General features: G+C 42.0%; 1 protein-coding gene and 1 non-coding gene across 3 annotated transcripts in view; one reads left to right on the top strand and one right to left on the bottom strand.

Annotated features, from left to right (window-relative positions):
• The first annotated feature begins 4,159 nt into the window (after positions 1–4,159).
• Positions 4,160–13,733, top strand: part of Pigu (phosphatidylinositol glycan anchor biosynthesis, class U) — a 79,182-nt gene continuing 69,608 nt past the window's right edge. Inside the window, exon 1 of one of the 2 annotated variants that reach the window (NM_001004721.1) lies at positions 4,160–4,318. In NM_001004721.1, the coding sequence (NP_001004721.1) occupies positions 4,189–4,318 (130 nt within the window). In that variant the 5' untranslated portion in view covers positions 4,160–4,188. The remainder of the gene's footprint in view (positions 4,319–13,733) is intronic. The other variant, XM_006499333.1, reaches the window with a different exon arrangement.
• On the bottom strand, positions 4,659–4,767 carry Mir695 (microRNA 695). Its single transcript, NR_030475.1, has one exon. It is a non-coding gene; the product is annotated as a microRNA 695 (primary transcript).

The raw sequence follows: 13,733 nt of genomic DNA, 5'->3' as shown, positions 1-13,733 counted from the left end.
AAAATGAATTTATGAAATTCCTAGGCAAATGGATGGACCTGGAGGGTATCATCCTGAGTGAAGTAACCCAATCACAAAGAAACTCGCACAATATGTACTCACTGATAAGTGGATAATAGCCCAGAAACTTAGGATACCCAAGATATAAGATACAACTTGCCAAACGCATGAAATTCAAGAAGAACGAAGACCGAAGTGTGGACACTTTACCCTTTCTTAGAAATGGGAACAAAACACCCATAGAAGGAGTTACAGAGACAAAATTTGGAGCTGTGACAAAAGGATGGACCATCTAGTGACTGCCATATGCAGGAATCCATCCCATAATTAGCTTCCAAATGCTGACACCATTGCATACACTAGCAAGATTTCGCTGAAAGGACCCAGTTATAGCTCTCTCTTGTGAGACTATGCCGGGGCCTAGCAAACACAGAAGTGGATGATCACAGTCAGCTATTGGATGGGTCACATGGCCCCTAATGGAGGAGCTAGAGAAATTACCCAAGGAGCTAAAGGGAACTGCAACCCTACAGGTGGAACAACAATATGAACTAACCAGTACCCGGGAGCTCTTGTCTTTAGCTGCATATGTATCAAAAGATGGCCTAGTCGGCCATCACTGCAAACTTTATATGCCCCAGTACAGGGGAACGCCAGGGCCAAAAAGGGGGAGTGGGTGGGTAGGGGATTGGGGGGGGTGGGTATGGGGGACCTTTGGGATAGCATTGAAAATGTAAATGAGGAAAATACCTAATTAAAAAAAAAGACATTTAAAAAAAAAAAAGAAAAAAGAAAAAAGAAAAAACACAGATGCTTTACCAGGCATCAGAAGACTTACTCTTGTTTTCTTCTGAGTCTTAGTTCTTGTAAGCCTTTTTAAAAGGATACTGAGAGATACGTGTTTTGGAACTATTAGTTTTGCTCTTACTTCCATTCATAACGGCTGGTCATATTTCTCTCCGGAGACAGTTCTCCCTATAAGAACTTTTTTTTTTTAATTTTTTTTTTTTACTTTTTTGTTTTATGTGTATGACTTTTTTTTTAAAGATTAATTTATTATTATATGTAAGTACACTGTAGCTGTCTTCAGACACTCCAGAAGAGGAGTCAGATCTCGTTACAGATGGTTGTGAGCCACCATGTGGTTGCTGGGATTTGAACTCTGGACCTTCGGAAGAGCAGTCGGGTGCTCTTACCCACTGAGCCATCTCACCAGCCCCTTATAAGAACTTTTAAGTTGTCTATTAACATGATGTAGGTAGGACTCGTAGAGCTGCCTCAGCAGTTAAGAACTCTGGTTGGATTCCCAGTACCCACTTGGTGACTCACAATGGTGACCCATGCAGAACTCCATTTCCAGGGGATCCATGTTCTGGCCTCTGTGGACACTTCTAGCATGTGGTACACATACACACATGCAGGCAAAACACCCATTTGTGTGAAAAAATATTTTAAAAATATTTTTACCAAGAGGGTGTGACTAACACAACAGGTGTCTGATGTGTGTCAGGCACTGGATATGCGCTAAGCATCTCACTGTGCCCAGACTTTGCAGACTTTGTATAGAGTTGGTGCTGCCTCACCTTCCACTTTCCACAAAGGCAATATGCATGTACCAACATTATAATTCTAGGAAGAAAAGTGAACAGACCAAAGACGCTTGCGTTATGAGTATGTCAGCAGGCTTGGATCCAAAGACCTGTGCCCTTCTCTATTCTTTTATGATCTCGTTACCTTTTGCTTCTTATATATGATCCTTGGAGCTGATTCTTACATTCTCCGAACATCGTGATCCCCCTGCTGTCATTGTTCATGACTTGTTCTCTAACACCCAATGGGCTTGGGCACATAGTGATCCTTTAAAAATGTGCACCTGAATAATGAGTTAGGTAATACAGTGCATTTGGTTAGCATGCACCAGGGCCTTGGGTTTCATCCCTAGCATCAAATGAAATACCCCCATCCCTCAAAAACTCCACAAAATGAAAATATCTGATACCACTCTGTTTAAAACTCTCCAATGGCACCTGGGTGTAGTGGGGCATGCTTCTGATCCCAGAAAAAAGGCACGGCTTCCTCGGACCTCCATATCCTACCTCTGCCACCAAAAATAAAAATATCTTTAAAAAAAGAAAAAAAAAAGGATTGCTGGGGCTGGAGAGATGGCTCAGTAGTTAAGAACACTGGCTACTCTTCCAGAAGTGCTGAGTTCAAGTCCCAGCAACCACATGGTGGCTCACAACCATCTGTAACAGAATGTGATGCCCTCTTCTGGTGTGCATGAAAACAGCACTCATATACATAAAATAAATAAATAAATCTTAACAATAACAACAACAACAACAACAACAACAACACACACTTGAAATCACATAGAGATTGCTAGGTCAGCCAGGGAGTACATGACAAGACCCCATCTCAAAACACAGAAATACAAACAAAAAAGGCCAGGTGTGGTGGCACAAGCCGGCCATCTCAATGCTGAGAAGGCAGAGAGAGATAGGAGGATCAGGCTTTCAAAGACATCTTCAGATACACAATGAATTCAAGGCTTGTCTGAGCTATAATAAAGTCCCAGTGTCTAAAAACCAAAATAACTCAAAATGAAAATAAAACTTTCCAATGACACATAGTTTGGATAATCCCCAAATTGTTAACTACAGTCACTTGCCCCTGCCTGCCTCTCATGTGTGTCTCCTTCCGCAAGAGATGTTCTTCTCCTCCTTGGCCCACACTCAGTTTTTCGCTGATCCTCTTATCCTTTTGGTTGTGAGCCTAGCCTTTGAGGGCTGAGCCTTCTCTCCGGCTGTCTTTCCTGATTCTCATTTATATTTGTTGTTTCCTGACTCCGAGGCTGTCCCCTCTGCTTGGAAACCATGAGAAGGCATCCTGCCGTTCTCATCTAAAATGTCACCCTGTTCTGTCACCAGCATTCCTCCCTTCCCCATGGATATTCTCAATTATGCATTTTATTTTATTTTATTTTATTTTTCTAAAAATATAGTTTTTCCTTTTTAACTGGGGTACAGTATGATAACCCAATACAGTATACAAGTAATCATAGGGTAACTGACATATGACTTCAAACATTACTGTGCTAGGAAAAATCAAAAACCTCTACTCCCTATTTTGAAGTATTCAATACTTTTTGTTAACCATGGTCATACAATCGATGCACTGTTCCATTTTCTTCATGGATATAAAAATTTCTTGCATAATTAATTATTATAGCTAATTTTAAAGCACCCATGTAGCACTTTTCATACATAACGACTGTTGGCGCTTATCAACGGGCTCTGTTGGCGCTTATCAACGGGCTCTCCAAACCCCTGACTTGTTATGTTTGCTTATCTCTGAGCTGTACACACTCCCACCTGGAGGGATTTCAAGCTACCAACCTGAACTGAGAAAAGCAAAACTGCATCCTACACAGAATTTGCTGCAGTACATGTCCTGGTTATTATTCTCAACTTCACACAATCTAAGGTCATTTTGGAAGAGGAAACCTCAGTTGAAAAATTGCCTTCCATCAGATTGGTCTGTGAGAAATTGTCTTGATTTTGAAAAATTGATTGATGTGAGAGGGCCCAGTTCATTGTCGGAGGAGGAAGCATCCCTGGGCAGGTGTGCTGGTGTTGTGCATGAAAGCTGTTTGAGCATGAGCAGAAGAGAAAGTCTATAAAAGCAGGGTTCTTCCGCGGTTTTAGCCTCAAGCTCCTGCCTTGAGTTCCTGCTCTGACTCCCTCGGTTAAATAACTTGCTGAAGGTCGCAAAGCTAATAATTAACCACTCCAAAGTGTTTCCTCGCCACACAATATAGTGCCTTGAGGATGGTTGGCGCTCAGTAAATACGAGTGTCGCACTTTTTAAAAATATAAAGGTAAACATTTTAACATTAAAATATTCACACGAGTGAAATTATTTCTTTAAATTTTGCTCACGATCTCAGTAAAATAGGTACAATATTTCTTCACTTCTCTTGCTTGATCAGAGGCGTAGTCCAAACCTTTGCAAAAAGTTTGACACATCCCACTTTCCGTCGACTCGCCGCAGGGCTTTCTGGGAATGGTAGTCCTAAAGTCTGTGTGCTCCAGCAACAGCCACGGCACTCGTTCCACGGAGGTACTACAGTGTGGCGCGCAAGTCTTGAGGCTCTTCCGCATTGCCTGCGCGCCCGCCTCAGTTATCATGGCGGCTCCCTTGGCCCTGGTGCTTGTGGTGGCCGTGACCGTGAGGGCGGCCTTGTTTCGCTCCAGTTTGGCCGAGTTCATTTCCGAGAGGGTGGAGGTGGTGTCCCCACTGAGCTCTTGGAAGAGAGGTGAGGCCACTGACTAGAGTAGGGCGGTCGGCGCTCTGCCAGCCTGTGAATTGAATTGGAGGTGGAGGAGGTGGACACAAGCGCACGGTTCTGTGGAGACTGACCCGCGTCTGGGGGTTCTTTTCGAGCTGAGGGCGGAGCTTTGGTGTGGAGGATGGGGTGTGGAGGAGATGTGGAGTGTGAGCCCCACTACCCTAGGGATGGGTATCCGAGGGGGCGTGTCCCAGTATCCCGAGTCAGGCGGCGGGATCCGCGGAAGGATGGATATCCGAGGGTGATGTGTGCATTGGGACTTGTGAAGTGTTAGCTTTTGACAGTGAGATTGCTGGGGGTGTTCCACCGAGTAGCAGATAGCCGAGCCGGTGACCAGGACCAAGGTAACCAGTGCCTTTGTAAGAAAGGCAGCTGTGTACTTCAGTCACCTATGCCCAATCTAGGATTCCTCGTGAAGTTTTTCTTAGTTTGCTTTTTAAATATATGTATGTATGTGTGTGTGTGTGTGTGTGTGTGTGTGTATTAAACCCTATTGCATACTATCGCCTCCAAGAAGACAGAGATTGAGCTGAAGGAGCCACAGGACAGTAGAGGAGACGAACAAGTTTCTATAGTCACTTCCTTAGTGTCTGACCCTGAGTAAACTGCCTTCCCTTTTCCGGAATGAATGAATGAAGGACCAGGTTTGGGAAAAGATTAGAAAAAAGAGGACTTTAAGGTTGCAAAGGATCAAGAAATACCCGAGGTTGTGAAATATTCAGAGCAGAAAAAGATGTGGGTTAGGTTGGGGCTACAGTTTGATTTATTTATTTATTTATTTATTTATTTATTGTCATTATTACTTGTGTGTGTATGGGCGGGGGTTGTGTGTGCTTGTGGTGTGTGTTCAGAAGCCAAAGGAGGATGTCTGGTGTCTTTCTGTATTACTCTACCCTTTATTTCCTAAGATGGGGTCTACTTGAACTTGAAGCTATTTCAATTGGGCTGTATGCCCCCACCCCCGGGGGTTTCTGCCGGTCTCCACTCCTACAATCCTCCCAATGCTGGAGTTACAGGCATCTCAGGCAATGGTTATTTTGGGTCTTTTGACAGGGGTGCTGGGAATTTAGATTCAGATCTTCATGTTTGCACATTGAGTGCTCTTATCCCCTGAACCATCTGTCTAGATCAAGTTTAAGTCTTTAAACAAAACAGAACCTACATACATATATACATACATACATACATACATATATACACACATACATATATACACACATACATATATGCACACATACATATATACACACATACATACACATGGATAGCCAGCACCTAGCTCAAACACATCAGCATCCTAGAAGTCTGCTTTGTGTAGCCTTACACTTTGCTTATTATTTGATTTTGAAACGGGATCTTTTCTTTAGCCCAGCATGTACTCAGATTCATGGTGAACAGCCTTTCAAGGGCTGGGATTGTAGGTGTGAGTCACCACATCTAACTTTAGCCTCAAACTTTAATGCCTATGTTCTCATATCACTTGCTGTCATCAACTAATTTTTAAATATTAATTTATTTATTGTGTGTGGATGCTGGAGAACACTTGTGGGAGGTGGTTGTCTTTTATGGTGTGATTTCACTGGAGTAAGGTTTCTAAAGTTTCTTAGTGTATGCCAAGGAGTATAGTAAGCTTTTAAAATTTGTTTCTCCTCACTTAACCCTCACAGTGATTCTTTGTGGTAGGTGGTAGTATGCCCCCCATTTTACAGATTGTAAAAATGGGGCTAAGGGAAGGTTTCGTCTTGGTGAGTAGTAGTGGTGATAATTGTGTGAGGTAGTAGAACTTGGATTTGGTATCTTTGTGTATAATTTGTTGTTGAAATGAATTGAAGCTACTTAGTTCTTACTCTTTTCAGGATACCAGAACACTGAGAGCACCACCAGGTCCTTCTTTCTCTACACTCTGAGAGCCTAGACATTACCTGTAGTAAGACTTTCTTAGAACTGGGCACAGTGACCCAAGTCTGTAATCTCAGCACCTAGGCAGTAAGACTGTGAGTTTGAAACCAGCCTAAGTTCCTTATAGAATTCAAGGCCAGCAGAGTGAGACTCTCTTAAAAACAAAAACCAAGGGAGCTGGAGAGGTGGCTTAGCAGTTAAGAGCACTGACTGCTTTACCAGAGGATCCAGGTTCAATTCCCAGCACCCACATAGCATCTCATGTCTGTAACTCTAGTTCCAGGGGATCTGATATTCTCACACAACCGTACATGCAGGTAAAGCATTGATATCCACAAAATAAAAATAAATATATCTTTAAAAGAGCAACAACAACAAAAACCCCAGTAATTTATCATCTTATAAATTTTGTTTATCTGGTCTTTCTACAGTAGTATGAGCTTCTTTGTCTTCTTTTTTAAAAAAAGATTTATTTATTTATTTTATGTATATGAGGACACTGTAGCTGTACAGATGGTTGTGAGCCTTCATGTGGTTGTTGGGAATTGGATTTTTAGGATCTCTGCTCGCTCTGGCTCCGCCTACTCAGTCCCTGTTTTCTATGGCCCAAAGATTTTATTTATTATTATAAATAGGTATAATAAAACACTGTAGCTGTCTTCAAACACACCAGAAAAGGGCATCAGATCTCATTATAGATGGTTGTGAGCCACCTTGTGGTTGCTGGGATTTGAAATCAGGACCTTCAGAAGAGCAGTCAGCTCTTACCCGCTGAGCCATCTCTCCACTCAGTAGTAGTTTCAGAAGGACTGTTATTTGTGCCTAAATTCCTTGGTGCCAGGGATACAACAGGTGTGTAGTTAGTTACTATTGAATGATATGGAAGGAATATGGGAAGCATAAACTCTGTTATCTACAGAGTAGATGGATAGAAGAACTTAAAGATGAGACAACACTGTATGATTTCTAGAGTAGTAGGAAGGATTTGAGTCTTTCTCTGGCTCTTTCATATACTTCTTTGTGACTTCTCATCTGTGAGACAGGACACTAAATGAGAAAAACTCTGTGAAGGCACAATAAACCAAAATACCAGTTCCAAAGTCATGAGTTTAGGAACTAGAACAGTGTGACAGTGGCTGAGCTGAGTAGGTGACCATGAGAGAATAGGGCAGGAAGTGTATGGTATGTAATAGTATGACATTCTGAGGTTCAGATTGCTGTAGCTTAGGGTCAGCATCTAGGCTACAGCGAATTGGTAGTTATACAGCATGTGGATCTTGTTAACAAAGGATAGTTACTAGTTTCATTTTAAAGAGAGGGTACAATATCTGTCACTTGTATTTACAGTTCTTTAACTGGAATAGATGAAAAAGCAGGTAATTGTGCCAGGCATGGTGTCTTGTAGTTGTTTTTTGTTTTTTGTTGTTGTTCTTCAAGACAGAGTTTCTCTGTGTAGTCTTGGCTGTCTTGGAACTCACTCAGTAGCTGATGCTGGCCTCAGACTAAGAGATCTGCCAGCCTCTGCTTCCCACGTGCTAGAATTAAAGTTGTGCTCTACCACTACCCAGTGTGTCTTATAGTAATCCCAGCATTTAGAGGCTGAGATAGGAGATTCATTGGGAGGTAGAGGCAAGAGTGGGCTATGTAGCAAGTTCCAGACCAGCATAGGCTACAGAGTAAGACCTTGTCTCAAAACCAAAGGTTGTATTAAAAACTTAATGCGAGGCATTTGAAAACAGTGAAGTAGGATCCATTCTGGTTTTACATGACACTTTGAGATTTTTGAGTCACCAGCTCTTTGGATAAAGGCCCTGTATCCTCATAGACTTTGATATTCTATAGAATGGGCTTATTTACTTATTTAGACATTGTGTGTGTTCTGTGTGTGCACACAGTGTGTGTGTGTGTGTGTGTGTGTGTGTGTGTGTGTGTGTGTGTGTGTGCGTGTGTGTACCCACATTCTTCCTGATTGTGCTCCACCTTATTTTTTGAGAAAGGATGCTTTTTGGTGGTATGATAAGATACTGACCAAAAGTAACTTGAGGAGGAAAGAGTTTCTTTGGTTTACAGGTTACTTCATCAGGGAAAGCTGAGGTAGGGAGGAACCTGAAGCAGAAACTAAAGCAGAGACCTTAGAAGAGAGCTGCTTACTAACTCGCTTCTCCTGACTTGGTCTGTTATCTTTCCTGTACAGCTCAGGCCTGCACTGGTCTGGCCATCCGGCATCAATTAGCAACTTAGAAAATACCCCGACAGTCATGCCCACAGATCAGTCTGGTGGAGGCAGGTTTTCAGCTGAGATTCCCTCTTCCTCTAGGTCTGGATATGTTGTTCAGTGGTAGATTACTTGCCAATGATTATGGAACCCTGAGTTTTACCCCAACACAACAACAACAAAAACAAAAACAACCACCAACCAAACTCCCCTCTATTCCAAAATATTAATTAGATAAGAATCTCCTGGGAGAAGGAAGAAATATTACAACTAGGTGTCATGGTACATATCTGTAATTTCCACTTGTGGAGGCCTAGACAAAGTGTTGCAAGTTTAAGATTTTCCTGGGCTCTGAAACAAGATCTAAAGAAAGGGAAGGAAAGACAGGAAGAGAAGCGTACGCAGTGCTGCTCCTCTGGTGACTTTATGAGTGTTATTTCAAAAAGAAAGACATGAAAAAGAAAAGCTTAACGCTTATGAGTTCTTTGGGTTTTTAATTTAATTTTGTCATTTAAAATATTTAATTGTTGTTGTTTGATTAAAACAAAGTCTTTGGGGGCTAGAGAGATGGCTCAGTGGTTAAGAGCACTTACTGTTTTTCCAGAGGTCCTGAGTTCAATTCCCAGCAACCATATGGTGGCTCACAACCATCTGTAATGGGATCTGATGCCTTCTTCTGATGTGTTTGAAGATAGCTACAGTATGCTCACATACATAAAATAAATAATATCTTTATAAACAAAACAAAACCAAACAAAACAAAAACAAAGTCTTTACAGCCTAGGCTGACCTCCAACTAGTTATGAGGCCAAGAATGACCTCGGCCTGATTTTCCTGCCTCTAGGGTTACAAGAATATGCTACCACAAGCAAGGTAGCAGGGTCTCATTTTCTCTCTCTCTCCCTGTCTCTCTCTGTCTCTCTCTGTCTCTCTCTGTCTCTCTCTCTCTCTCTCTCTCTCTCTCTCTCTCTCTCTCTCAGGATGGTGGTGGAGGTTAAACCTAGGTAGTTGCACATCTTAGTCAAAGGCTCTATCACTGAACTAGATCTCTAATTCTGAGTTTTTGCTTTTTCTCTCAGTCTCCTATTAAACTGATTTTACCCAGCTGAGGCTACTTGAGACACTGACTACTACTACAAAAGAAAAAAGCAACTAAAATTTTTCTAGCCTTATAGTATTGGTGCATTGTTATATATTGTTAGAATCTGGCAGCTTGATTAATTCTTTGGTTGTTGTTTCAAACAGGGACAGCCATTCATTATAAATATAAAATATAAATATTAATTATAAAAATTTAATATTTTGGGGGTCCTATAATCCTTCCTTATAAATCCTTGCTTCATTTTATATTCTTTTTTTTAAAAAAGATTTATTTATTTATTTATTATATGTAAGTACACTGTAGCTGTCTTCAGACACCCCAGAGGAGGGCATCAGATCTCATTATAGATGGTTGTGAGCCACCATGTGGTTGCTGAGATTTGAACTCACGAAGAACAGTCAGTGCTCTTAACTGCTGAGCCATCTCTCCAGCCCTCATTTCATATTCTTGTTTCATCACCTTATCTTTTACTTTTCAAGTTTGTTAATACCTAATGAAGCTCCTTGTGTGGCTTCAAGCCAAGAGGGCACAGGCTTGTCCAAGGAAAAGGCTTAATTTTTCTCAGCTCCTCTGAAGCATTTGGCCTTCAGGATGGCAAGCTGCTTAGGGGCTTCCCTATTCTAGAACTCTGTAGAGACCCAGTCATACCATGTCACAGATGGCAGCTCTAGTCTTGATTTTGGCGACAGCACTCATGACTGCTCATGAACCAATGTCCAGAGTTTATTGAGGTGGGCAGTTGGACAGAAGCCCTGGTTCTTCTTTAAATGGTGATACCTCACAGTAGCTCTACCAGTTCATCTGCTTGATATTTGTCAAAATTGGTCTTGAGTGTTTCTGTACTTACATACTTCTATGGCTGAATGTGGCCATGGCTGTGGCTCATATGGGTATGAAGTTCTGGCTCTTTCTCAGCAAGATGGTAGTAATGGAAAGGAAAGCGCCTTTGAAAGAATAAGTGGGGGCCCTCGGAATGTCTCAGTGGGTAAATATGCTTGTCACCATGTTCAACAACCCCAAGGTTGATCCAGGTGGTAGGAAAAAACTGACTTAGACACACAGACAGACAGACAGACAGACAGACACACATACACACGGGTGTGTGTGTGTGTCAGTAAACAGGGGAGAAAGACACAAAGAGTAAATAAGTATAATAAAAGAACATATTAGACACAAAGAGTAGATAAGTATAATAAAAGAATATATTAAAAAGAAAAAGTGGATACTGCATGTTTATAAGAGTATTTCTTTTTCCAACGAGACAGGGTCTCACATCTCACTATATAACTCTGGGTGTCTTGGAACTCATTGTGTAGATCCTGCTGACCTTAAACTCATAGAGATCCACGTGCCTCTGCTTCCCAAGTGCACTGCTTTTTTTTTCTTTTTTAGTTTAGTTTAGTTTGGATTTAGTTTAGTTTTGGTCTTACTATAGCCCAAGCTGGCCTGGAATTCCATAAATACACCAGGTAGTCTAGAACTTTTAGTATTGCCTCTGACTCCCGAGTACTGGGATTACAGGTTCGAGCCACCATGCACAGCCTGATTATTCTTTTAAACATTGACTGAATCATTAATAGAGTCTGAAGAGAATTTTGACAGTCTGCTAGCTGAGATGGGAAATACACACTTTAGACCCCGAGAAAGCTTTCATACATGTCACCAACTCTTCTAAATGACAACAATTAATTAGGGATGGCTTACAGTTTCAGAGGTTTAGTTCATTATCATAGGACAGGAAGCATGGCAGTTTGCAGGCAAACATGGTGCTGGAGAATCCAAGAATTCTATATCTTCATCTGAAGGCAGCCAGGAGGAGACTGTCTTCTACAGACAGCCAGGAGGAGGGTCTCTTTCCACACTGGTCTCTTTCCACACTGGGCAGAGCTTGAGCATAGAGACATCAAAGCCCACCCCCACAGTGACACACTTTCTCTAACAAGGTCACACCTCCCAATAGTGCCATTTCCTGTGGGGCCAAGCATATTCAAACCACCACAATACTCAAACAAGTTTACTGATGCACAGTATCAAGCAAAGCAAAGTCACCAAAGGATTGGTTTTACTTTCTGTGGCAAGATGCTTTGGCTTAGGCTGAGGGAAGTCTTGTGAAGTGGCCTAATGAACCCTCTCCTTGAGTTTCCAGTAAAGCTGCTAGTGAGAGTTTAATAGCTGTCTTACAGAGCAACCTCTACATTGCTTCTTAAGGGATTTTTCTTTCTAGTACTAGAATAAAGCACCAGTTACAATTGTCTCTGTAAACATTTACACATTAATTTACTGTGTGTGCATGAATGTGTATGTGCACATACATGCACTTGTAGAGTTAAGACAACTGGTGGGAGTTGATCCTCTTCTTCTATCATGTGGATTCCTAGAATTGAATTCAGGGCATCTGGCTTGGCAACGAGAGTCTTACCTGATGACCAGGTGTCTTGCTAGCCCTGGTTAAAATTGTCTTGCACAGGCAGAAGAGTTGGCTGGCTGGTTGAGAGCACTGGCTGCTCTTCCAGAGGACCTAAGTTCAATTCCCAGCATCCACATGACAGCTCACAACTGTCTGTAACTGCTGTTCCATGGGCTCTTTCTAACTTATGATCTGATGATTGGACTCAGGTCATTAATCTTGGCAGGAATCACCTGATCACCAGAGCCATTTTGCAAACCCTCAGAAGAGGTGCAAAGATGCTGGAGAGATGGCTCAGCAGTTAAGAGTCCTTATTACTCTGAGTTCTGGAATTTGGATCCCAGCATCTACGTCAGGTTGTTTACAAACACCAGTAACTCTAGCTTGAAGAGATCTGACAACCTCTTCTGGCTTCTGTAGGTACTTAATACACACACACACACACACACACACACACACACACACACACACCTGTACACACACATACATATACACATAGTTGCAAAAATATGTAGTTTCTGTTTATACTTTACCCAATACTACTGTAATGTAGTGGGTTCAGTCTGTCAGCATTGTTAGTGCATATATCTTATAAGAATTGAACCAGTTTTCGCAGCCTGATGCTGCTGAGGTCGCACTCGAGAGGTCTGTCTACAGGGGCAACTCCTCTTCTAATGCCAAAGACATCAAGAAAATACTAGACAGCATGGGCATCAGGCGGATGATGGTCGGCTCAACAAGGTCATCAGTGAGCTGGATAGAAACAACATTGAGGATGTCATTGCTCAGGGTGTTGGCCAGCCAGCTGCTGGGGCTGTGGCTGTTTCTGCAGCAGAGAAGAAAGGCAAGAAGAAGGAGGAACCCGAGGAGTTGGATGATGACATGAAATTTGACTTGTTTGATTACATTTCTGCTCCCCTGGCTCGAGAGATGGCTCAGCGGTTTAGAGTGCTGACTGCTCTTCCAGAGGTTCTGAGTTCGATTCCCAGCAACGACATGGTGGTTTACAACCATCTGTAATGGAATCCGATGCCCTGTTCTGGTGTGTCTGAAGACAGCGATGATATACTCACATATCTAAAATAAGTAAATAAATCTTTAAATTCCTGCTCCCCTGCAAATAAAGCCATTTTGTGTATCTTGAAAAAAAAAAAGAATTGAGCTGGTGGTGGTGGTGGTGGTGCACGCCTTTAGTCCCAGCACTCAGGAGGCAGAAGTATATGAATCTCCAAGGTTGAGGCCAGCCTGGTCTACAGAGTGAGTTCCAGGACAGCCAGGGCTACGGAGAGAAACCCTGTCTTGAAAAACAGAAAACAAAACAAAATAAAAAGAATTGTACTGCTTCCTTGTGGTTGTCCAGTTTCTGGCCTGATGTTCAGTCTATGACCTCGTTTTGCATCTAGTGGTTATGTCTCCTTAGTGACTATCAATCTGGGACATGCTCTTTAATTTTTCAAGATTCCTGGCAGTTATTTTGCCTTCAGTTTGGATTCTCTGATGTTTTCTGGTGGTTAGACAGAGGGTTTGGTTTGCTTGTTTTCCTCATTGTACTGCATTGATAGCATGAGGACCACAGAAATGTTCTTATCACCACATCAGTGTATCCTGAGATACTTGATAATACAGTTAACATATTGATTTTAATGGATCACCTAATTAAAGCAAGTACTATAAGGTCTAGATAAAATGATTACTTTTCCCTTGCAAATACTTTGTTTTTCATACTTTTACCCACTGACTTCAGCATCCACTAATGATG

Source organism: Mus musculus, chromosome 2 (assembly GCF_000001635.26).
Source record: "Mus musculus strain C57BL/6J chromosome 2, GRCm38.p6 C57BL/6J".
Taxonomy (NCBI): domain Eukaryota; kingdom Metazoa; phylum Chordata; class Mammalia; order Rodentia; family Muridae; genus Mus; species Mus musculus.
The sequence above is the reverse complement of the archived record's forward strand: the minus strand, read 5'-3'. Positions and strand labels throughout refer to the sequence as shown.